The 10,621-nt window shown below is 35.9% G+C and overlaps 1 protein-coding gene across 2 annotated transcripts in view; it reads left to right on the forward strand.

The window, feature by feature from the left end:
- The window catches only part of Ccnc (cyclin C), a 22,139-nt gene extending 11,869 nt beyond the window's left edge, over positions 1–10,270 (forward strand). Inside the window, exons 6-13 of one of the 2 annotated variants that reach the window (XM_021160935.2) lie at positions 352–407; positions 1,674–1,709; positions 2,342–2,433; positions 2,975–3,042; positions 6,070–6,149; positions 6,376–6,494; positions 7,189–7,282; positions 7,849–8,948. In XM_021160935.2, the coding sequence (XP_021016594.1) occupies positions 352–407; positions 1,674–1,709; positions 2,342–2,433; positions 2,975–3,042; positions 6,070–6,149; positions 6,376–6,494; positions 7,189–7,240 (503 nt within the window). In that variant the 3' untranslated portion in view covers positions 7,241–7,282; positions 7,849–8,948. Of the gene's footprint in view, positions 1–351; positions 408–1,673; positions 1,710–2,341; positions 2,434–2,974; positions 3,043–6,069; positions 6,150–6,375; positions 6,495–7,188; positions 7,283–7,848 lie in introns of both variants that reach the window. The other variant, XM_021160934.1, reaches the window with a different exon arrangement.
- The last annotated feature ends 351 nt before the right edge of the window (positions 10,271–10,621 follow it).

Raw genomic sequence — 10,621 nt, forward strand, 5'->3', positions numbered from 1 at the left:
CCCTTTTCCTTTACCTTTCCACAGTCTTTCCTTTTTCCCTCCCCGACCTTGCCTCTCCCCTTTTCCTTTACCTTTCCACAGTCTTGGAACGCTCCCGGTGCTGTGAGTGCCGGCACATGGCTCCGTTCCAACAGCAGCTTTTTTGTTTGTTTGTTTTTCAAGATTGGGTTTCTCTGTGTAGCACTGGCTCTCCTGGAACTCTCCATAGATGAGGATGATGCTTTCAGGATTGCTGAGAGCACCTACTGAGGATAGTGCACCTTCTAATATTTGAAGCTATGTTAATGGAATGTTGGATAAATTCATGCTGGCATTTCCTTGGTTTTAATTGTTTTGTTTTGTTTCCTATAGTAAAAACTAGATTTTCATATGCTTTTCCAAAGGAATTTCCTTACAGGATGAATCATGTAAGTATGTTGTATAAGACTTTGTATTAACTGACTCTATTTTATATGCGAATAAAATTGAGACTCTCATAGGAATGGGAGTTTCAGGTACTATAAAATGTACACATATCTATTGTTTTTATAGTAAGTTTCAGTAGCTTCTCTATATTTTTTGGGTGATACTTAACAGTAGTCATTATTAATCTTAGATCCCAGCTAAATCGCCTTAGGAAGCTTTTAATAATATTGAAGTTGGAACTTCTTCAAATTAAAGCAGAATTTTCAGAATTTTACTGGAGTGGCAGTAGTCTTACATCAATATTTCCAGGTTACACCCATGTGTCTCACTTGGAACAGTTTGAAAACTGTTCCTAAAAAATTATCTGTTGGCTTCTGTTAATATTTTAATAGACTTACCTTTTCTCACCTTGCAAGGAATTTGTTTATTCCGTTAAGTATCGATAGTTGAAGCGGGGTGTGGTGGCGCATGCCTTTAATCCCAGCACTCAGGAGGCAGAGGCAGGAGGATCTCTGAGTTCGAGGCCATCCTGGGCTACAGAGTGAGTTCCCGGACAGCCAGGGATATACAGAGAAACCCTGTCTCGAAAAACCAAACAAACAAAAAAAAAGGATCAATAGTTGCACTGTGCATTTGTCAAATAGAAAGTATATAGAAAATTTTGAAGTTTTTTGGTTTGTTTTTTTCAAGACAGGAGTTCTCTGTTTAGCTCTGGTTTGTCATGGAATTAGACCATGCTGACCTCAAACTCAGAAATTTAAAGGCATGTGCCACCATGCTGGCTTAAATTTGAAGTTTCTAACATTTATAACTTTTTAATTTATTTATTTATTTTTATAAGAATTCTGGTTGTAGCTTAGTAGCAAAATAAGTGTTTACAATATTTGAGACTTTGGGTTCAATTCCAAGACCCCCCCAAAAAATATGATATACTGTCTTTTCCTCATAAGAATTTAAAATGTATTATATAACAGTAAAAAGCAATTTTTGCCAGGCATAATGGCACAAGCCTTTACTCCCATCCCTCAGGAGGCAGAGGTGGATGGAGCTATGTGACTTTGAGGGAAGCCTGGTCTATATCATCAGACCCTCAAGAAACAAACAAAATTAGTAATTTTTTATTGTAAATGTTAATGCTAACATAAGCTACTGTGTTTATTTTTGATTTAGAAATTTTGTATAATATTGATGAATTATTTATCTGTATTTGTAACTTAACTTTTAAAAGTAGTTATGTAATTATGCTTATTTTCACTGTTTTTTAACAGATACTAGAGTGTGAATTTTACCTCTTAGAATTAATGGTATGTATATTTTTCCATAACACAGCAAAAACTTGATGGGTTGTATTGAAAGGAGGTTAAAATTGAATATATCCAAATGATATGTTATGGCAAAGTCATAGAAACATAAGAGTATCATCCCTATTTCCTTTCTGAAGGCCGTAAAATAATTTATCTTACTTGGGCTGCAAAAAAATTATTTTTTAGTTTTCTTGTAACTTTAATAAGGGTTACAAGCAAATAATCCAGGACCTTTGTAAATTCTGTGTACAATGTATGCGTGTATGTAGAGTTAAAGATGGGTTAGGCTTTGTCAGCATCATGCCCCTCCAGTTGAGAAGTATGGATTTATAGCCTAATAAGAGGCTACAGTGTGTTGCAGATATGACACTCTGAATCTCTAGGGGAAAGAATGGATGCGGACTGGGTACCATCTGATTTACCAAGGTATATTCCAGAGACAACACTGCCTTCACTGTTATAGTAGCATAGGGTCATATCTGAGTAAGAGAATAAAAATAAAAAGAAAGCAAGTATGAAAAAAAGAAATTAATTTGAAACACAAAACAAGTTGTTGGAAAATGATACCATTTTATAATTTTATGTTGTAATACATCTGTTTTTATACATACATATTTTTAAACTGTTTCTAGGACTGTTGCTTGATAGTGTATCATCCTTATAGACCTTTGCTCCAGTATGTGCAGGACATGGGCCAAGAAGACGTGCTGCTTCCCCTTGCATGGTAACTAGAACAGAAGTTACTCATAGTTACTTACTAGATAAGAGGGCTGACAACAAAACACATGGCTTAATATATTAAAATGTCCCAAGTCATTTTATATTTAGGAAGATATATGCTTGTTAAATTTGAAATACTGTAGTGGTATAAGTTATAAAGTCATATATATCTTGAATTACCTATTTGATAAGGATATGTCAATGTTTTGTATGAAAAACAGACTTTACATGAACATTAAAAATGAATTTACTTTTAAAATGATACATTTTGTTTACTTTTGACTTTTTAGAATGTGAACAATATTTTACATTATCTGTTGTGGGGTCTCAAAGTGGAAACTAAACTACTACATGAGTTTTATATTCAGTAATGCGTGTCCCCTTGTTGTCACACTCATGCATCCATTGCTTAGTCTCTGTGTGTCATTAATCAAACAGGGATGTAAGTGTACAAAGATGGGAGGGAAATCTGGTCCTCTGGGGAAGAAGTTATAGTCGATGAAGCAGCTATGCGTTTAGTAACGATAAAATTTACGTTTCTACAGGAGGATAGTGAATGATACCTACAGGACGGATCTTTGTCTGCTGTATCCTCCTTTCATGATCGCTTTAGGTATGTAAATTTGCTGTGCCTTTATTGGATAACTGTTTGTGCGTATTTAGGTCATCCTAGAATACATTTCAACTAATTTTATGTTTTTTGTAGTAGTAGACTAATCTTGAATGTGAGCTCTCAATGATAAACACTACAACCATCCCAGATTAGCATTATTTTCCCCCTTCTGCTTTTTGGTAAGGCTTCTCCTCTCCCCCCACCCCTTAATTCATTGAAAATAATTTTAACTAGTATCTAAGCAAAGTTTTTATTTGTTTAGGGAGGAAATTCAGAACTAAGTCTCTCTGTTTTCTATTTCTGGATCCAGTTAAATACTCAAGAACTTAAGGAAAAAAGCATTATGCTTCTGTTACTAGGAGAACTTAGCTGGCGTTCTATGGTGTGTAGGAAGCATACAGCGATGGGCTCAAATTGTCTTGGGAGTTAAGTAGACCAGATTTAAACATTCCTTACTTTACAGTTGTAAAAAACAATTTTTTTTTGAGTTTGTAAAAATTGTAGGAGGGATAATAACTTTATAAACAGTTAAATGATATATCCTGTAGAACACCGGCTATCTATTTGTACAAAGATTTAATATATTCTGCTCCCTTTTTTTCTCATGACTCCTTTCTAAAAACCCTTCTCCTTTTTCTTTGTTTTCATTCTCCTCTTCTTCCTCCTCTGCTTCTTCCTTTTCTTCATCTTCTTCCTCCTTCATTCTCTCTCTTTTTTTTTTCATTCATGTCTTTTTAAATCTTCTTTTAGATTTTTTTTCGGGGGGGGGGGGCGTTGTTTTGTTTGTTTGTTTGTTTGTTTGTTTGTTTGAGACAGGGTGTCTCTGTGTAGCCCTGGCTGTCCTGGAACTCACCTTGTAGACCAGGCTAGCCTCGAACTCAGAAATCCGCCTGCCTCTGCCTCCAAAGTGCTGGGATTACAGGCGTGCGCCACCACCGCCTGGCTAGATTTTGTTTTATATGTATGAATATTTGTACCCACATGTATGTATATGTAACACACACATGCCTGAAGCCCATGAAGGCCAGAAGAGGGCACTAGACCCCCTGGAATTAGAGATAGTTGTAAACCATCATGTGGGTGCTAGAAATTGAACCCAGCTAGGTGTGGTGGCATACACCATTAATCCCAGCACTCAGGAGGCAGAGGCAGGCGGATTTCTGAGTTCGAGGCCAGCCTGGGCTACAAAGTGAGTTCCAGGACAGCCAGGGCTATACAGAGAAACCCTGTCTCGAAAAACCAAAAAAAGAAAAAAAGAAATTGAACCCAGGTCTTGTGCAAGAGGAATAAGTACAGCTAAGCTGTCTCTCTCCAGTGCCCCCTTTCAGTTATGTCATAAACATTGCTGGTTTTCAACCTTATACTAGAGGTTGATATAAGTTAAACTTAACAGTTCTGCATTGGTGCCTTTTTTTTAATGACTTGTTTCTTTTTATTCATATGCATTGTTGTTTTGCCTGCATGCATGTATGTATGAATGAGGGCATTGGATCCCCTGCAACTGGAATTACAGATAGTTGTGATCTACTATGTGGGTGCTGGGAATTGAATCCAGGTCCTCTGGAAGAGCAGCCAGTGGTGTTCTTAACCTCTGAGCCATCTTTCTAGCCCCTCATTGGTGACTCTTGTAAATTGCTGGACTTGGTGGGACTCTAAAGTAGTATGTATGTTCAGTGAGAAAAGATGCTGGGTTTGTATGGATAGGAAGAAATAGCAGGATGTATGGCATGTTTTTGCCACCTGTGTGGTCTGTGTTCCTCTCAGGTAGTCTTACTGAGATCAGTGGCTTTTTTATATAGTCTTTTATGTGTTGAAACATTAATGTAAGTGTGTGTGTGGGGGTGTTGTGTGTGAGTATGGGCATGTGAAGGCGGGGTACACATGGTAGAGGCTAGAGGTCAACCTTTGTCATTCTGAAGGAGCCATCTACGTTTTTGAAACAGGGTATCTCACTGAGACCTACAGGGTATCTCACTGAGACCTACAGCTCATTTATTAGACAAGGCTGACTGACCAGTGAGTCCCAGAGATTACCAGTGTGTGCTATCATGCCCAAGAGTTTTCTTTTATGTGTGTGAATGTTTTGCTTGCATGTGTGTCCGTGCACTATGTGCATGAAGTGCCTGCAGAAGCCACAAGAGTGCATTGGATCCCCATTACTGCAGTAACAGTTGGTTCATTCATCATATGGGTGCTGAGAATTGAACTGAATACTGGAAGAACAACCAGTGCTCTTAGCCTATTAGGCCATCTCTCCAGCCTTCTTCCCAGCTTTGTTTTAGTTAGTTTGTGGTTTTTAATGTGGGTGGGAATTGAACCCAGATCACGCAAGACAGTCTTTCAAAGCTTGTCTAACCAAATGTGACTGTAGTGCAAAGGTTAATAAACACCTAAGGAAAAAATTAGCGTTTTAAAAATTTAGATTATATCCTCTACGGATGGGTTCTATTAACCGGGATCTACAGATAGGGATCCAAGGAGGGAGGACCTGGGATGGACACTGGAGGATCTGCGTGAGGTCTGCCTCCACAGAGAGCAAACAAGTCTCTAGTCTCTAGGTCGTTAAGAATAGCCACTCCCAGCTTTCTGGATGGAATGCAGGAATTTTATTTCCTCCTTAGGGAGACATCCTATGGTTAACATTCCTAGTTACCCTAGTGACCTGTGGGTTCAAAGACTTCTGTACCCTTAACAAACATTTTTAAGACTTAGCAGTGCATTGCTTAGGTTGGGCTTTGTTTTCTGTCACTGACTTCTGGGTGGGGTTTGACTACTTTACACGTGTATGCACAGGTGATTTTTCCTGTCCTAATTTCTCAGTTGGAGTTGTTTATCTTGTAACAAATTTGCCCTCAAGGCATCCTGTAGCTAGAGATTTCTTTTTTTATAATACAGTGTGTGTGTAAATATTGTTGCTACACTTTTTTAAAATAGTATTAGAAAGTAAGACAGTCTTTATGAAAATCTTTAGTACTAAATCTGTGTTTACAGTTAAATATGAACAGCTGTCTCTCATTTTCTTCCTAGCTTGCCTCCATGTAGCCTGTGTCGTACAACAGAAAGATGCTCGACAGTGGTTTGCAGAACTTTCTGTGGATATGGAGAAGGTACTCTTTCTTTTTGAAGACAGGGTCTCACTGTATAGCTCTTTCTTGCCTGGACCTTGCTATGTAGATCATGCTGGGCTCTGATGCCTAGAAATCCACCCGCCTCCTTCTCCCAGGTGCTGGCATTGAGGCATGGGTCCTCATTGCCCTGCATGATACCTGTTCTTTACATACTGATACGTTGCTAGTTTTTGCTACTGAGAGCTTTTCAAATATTTTCTTCTAGATTTTGGAAATAATCAGGGTTATTTTAAAACTATATGAGCAGTGGAAGAATTTTGATGAGAGAAAAGAGATGGCAACTATTCTTAGTAAGATGCCGAAACCAAAACCACCTCCAAACAGGTACATTTTAGACTTACTGAGTTAATTTAATTTAATGTTTTATTTCCCTTTATGTAATTTTTGTCTTGATAAATTGAGAATGTCTCAGTTTTTAGATAAATTCTTCTGTCTAGTAACTTTTTCTAATGCAATGGAGGTCTATTACAGGTATCCCTCAACATATAGCCACATTCTGTACTTAAATTGAACTGAATTAAACAAACAATTGAAATACAGAGATAAAAAGCTTAAAGTAATTCTTTCTATTTGCCTCTTTGTCGTTCCTCTCCCTTCAGTAATGATTATTCTCTTATTTCATACGTTTCAGTAAGCATTTTGAAAATTTTTGATGACATGATATGCTAAAGAAAATAAGTTTTGGCTTCTGAGTGATCCTATGATCCATAGCACACAGTTATAATAATTTTACCTAAGAGGAACCTCCTGTGCTAAGATGTTTTTGTTATTTTAAGTGAACCTGTTCACTTAGGTGAGTGGCTCTCTAAGTATCAGATCATTCAAAGCGAGGAAGGAGAGAAGGGAAGTAAATGCTGTAAGCATAGCTGGTCCTTAGAGAGGGTATACAACAGTAGGGTGCAGTTCTAGATACTGCTGGCTACAGTGGTGCAGAGTTGAGCAGAGAATGATGCTAACTGTTAGTAGGAGCTGCCTAAGGCATCACTGAAACAGCTACCTTTGGATGCATGTCTTACAGAAGCTCCCTGAGCGATTCTCCACTAATGGCAGGGCCTGAAGCTGCAAGATGATGCTGGACAAGATAAGGCAACCTCCTATTGTCACACTTACTGGTACTTTCAGCTTTAGTTATTTTTATTTTAATATTCAGCATTTTTCAAATAAATGACCATATTTTTGATGTATAAAAGTTTGTTATCATTACCATATGATTTTATTATGCACAGGTTTTTTTTTCCTTTTTCCTTTTTTTTTTTTTTTTTTTGAAAGACACTTTGGATTTTCCTAAAGAGTAGAAATGAAATTTTATATGTCAGATTTAATTTTGTAGGAAATTTGTTCAGAAGAAATTGTAATCAATTGTAATCTCTATGTTGAGTGATACCTGTAATAATAGTGAAATCCTTCTCTAACTTAAATCTTTGAATGTATATGGACACTAACTTCCAGACTGCTTGTTATGTATGAGGGCCTCAAGTTACAGAAGAATAAAAACATAAAACCAACTTTACTTTTCTGGATTTTAATTTTTCTACATTTGTGTTTTACAATCAGGAATGTCTGTTTTATAAAATTGCTCCACAGAATAAAGAACTTCAGAAATTAATAGTACTATCAGAGTATTTTAAAAATGAATCTTTTAATTGGCATAAAATTTCTTTCTTCCCCATTTGAACAGTGAAGGTGAGCAGGGTCCAAATGGAAGTCAGAACTCTAGCTACAGCCAATCTTAAAACACCCTGAAGAATCCCGTAGTGGACCACTTGGAAGTAAAGCATTGGACAGTTTGAGTAATGTCTTCATTGGAAGCAGATGCAAACGAATAGCTTGTTTCTGTCAAGCATATTGGGAATTGACTTAATTTTCACAAAATAAGGTTTTTTCCTAACTTGATTTAGTGTATAATTTATTAACTCTTAATTACAAAATTTAGTAAGGCTCTAAAGGGACCTATAGCCATACATAGACATTTCAGGGTTAACCTCTCTCTTACATACACATATGTATATAGACACATACTAATACTGGTTTTTGGTTAGGTAATTGAAGGGTTTTTTAATTAATAATAATAACTTTTTTTATTAAGTCAGGAAACATGAAATGTCATTTGTTCAAATTTTTCTTTCAGCATTGAGGGACCAAAAGAGGACATAAAAAGTCAATAAAACTACCCCAGCCCAGTTAAATTTTAAAACTGGATTTAAGAAATTAAATCTTAGAAAATCCTTAGAAGGTTTTAGAAATGATAATTACAATTTGAGGGAGATTAATCAAGAACTTACTGATTTTAAAATAGATTGTATTTAATACTTTTTGTATCATTACAGAAGATACTGGCCCAGCCTATCAAAAAAGTGCAATATATATATAGCATACTTTGACATTTTAAAGGTTGTATTGACTTACTAGCTGTTTTGAAAGCCTAAAAGAAAAGGTTATTTGCAACTAATTTATAGTTAAATTAGTTTAACTTGATTAAACACTTAAGGTAAAATTTGGTGAAATTTTAATGTTTAATCTGTCCTGAAAAATTTTTTTTTTGTCCTGAAAATTTTTTATGAGACATATACACCCAGTTTAATTTTATGTTTTATTGTGAACTAACATATGTACAGCAAGTATTCTAAAGCAGGAAGGAACCTAGTCAGGTTCTAGACAGTGGGATTCTTCATTCTCATGGGTGTGACTGCAGAATCAACGCTACATTTGTGGGACTTCATCAATTAATCAATTTTCTTCAGACTCAAAGGAAGAAGAATAAAGCTTGGAATAATGAGATATTATTGTGTAGTTTTGCACTTTTTAAAAAATAAATCATGAAAAAAATTACTAAGTGTTGACTTCCTGGTTAAAATTGGAAGAATAAAAGTTAAATTTTTCAGGTATATTAACTAATGTCTTGAGTTCCTGTTGCTAAGTTTGACTTAGGTTTTCTGAGAATCTTTTTGAGTGTTAAATTAGAACCCTAAACTCTGTAAAGAGGTGATTTTTGTATAGTTTATGAATAGATTGTAAGGAAGGTTCTGCTTCCTATGGAGAATATCAGATGCAGATGGGCTGAAAAGGAGACTTTACGTTGGTACAAATACGAATTCTCCTAAGGCCGTATCAGGCTAAGTAACAAACAAGCAAAGGAACAAACAGGCTCTCCCCGAACTCCGCTTGGATGCTTGGTGATTGATTGCTTATCACAGCTGTTAACTATAGTTTTATCTTCAAGCTTTTTTAAAATCCAGTTTCTTTTTTCAGATTTATTTTTTTGCTTTATAGTTTTCTTTGCAAATGCTATTGTGGATGATTAAGACTTTGCAAAAGGAGACAAAGCCGTGAAATAGATCTCCATGTGTGTATGCTCCAGCCTCAGCTATTACTGATTCATAGCCAGTTTCACCTTATGTAAACTTCCACACCAGTCTCCAGCTCATACATTATCTTGAAGAAAATTCTAGATATATCATTTTATCCATAAATAATTTCATACTGCTAATAGGTGAAATAATTATTTAGTATTATATTAAAATTCTCAATTCCCTGAACATTGCAGAACATTCTGTATTCATTTATAAATCCTTTTAGGTTTAGATTCATGGATTATTCCTCCATGCTATAAAAAACATTCCCTGTTTTCATTTCTTCATGTATTAAGTTTCCCATAGCCTAAGTTTTACTGTGAGCATCTTTAGCATGCCATTTAGTGAGGATTTTTCTCCTTTGTATTTCTGTAAATTGATAATTGAATATGAAGGTTGATCACACTGAGATTCTTTTTGTTTTGGCTAGGCTACTGTAGGGTGGCCATCTCTTGCATTAGTCAACATAGTGGCTGTTGCTGTCCCCATTTATGACAAGTACTGTTTCAGAACCAGTCAGTCTTAGGCACACTGTCCAGTCTCATAGCCACCAGCCACTTAGGGCTGAACAGTTACTATGTGGCTTGTCTGAATGCAGATATGCTGTAAATGTGCAAACATGTTGGGTTTCAGGTACTTATTAATATAAAACAAAATAATGTTAAAAATCTCAATTTGTTTATAACCATTATGTGTTTTAAATGATAATATTTTGGATACATAGAATTAAATAAAACATTATTAAAATTTTTCTTGTTTCTTTTTAATTTTTTAAATATAGGAACATTTAAAATCACAGAATGGCTTGCATTGGACAGTGCTGCTGCCAGATAATGGAAATATTAGATTTCTGTCTCATCTCACCTACCTTCATTTCCATCTCCTGCTTTCCCTTTTAACTTTGTCACTTGTATGCTATTTACTTCAGCATTTCCAGTTAGCAGGCTCTTAATATTACAGTTAATTTAAGCACTTACTATATGGCGTGTGCTGTCGGAATTTGACCAAGGCTTACTGTAGAAATGAGAACTCATTCAGTCACAGGTGAAGTGACAGCTTAGATGCAGGTTCTAATTGATAAAACCGGGGCATCGGACCTCC

Source organism: Mus caroli, chromosome 4 (assembly GCF_900094665.2).
Source record: "Mus caroli chromosome 4, CAROLI_EIJ_v1.1, whole genome shotgun sequence".
In the NCBI taxonomy this organism is placed as follows: Eukaryota; Metazoa; Chordata; class Mammalia; order Rodentia; family Muridae; genus Mus; species Mus caroli.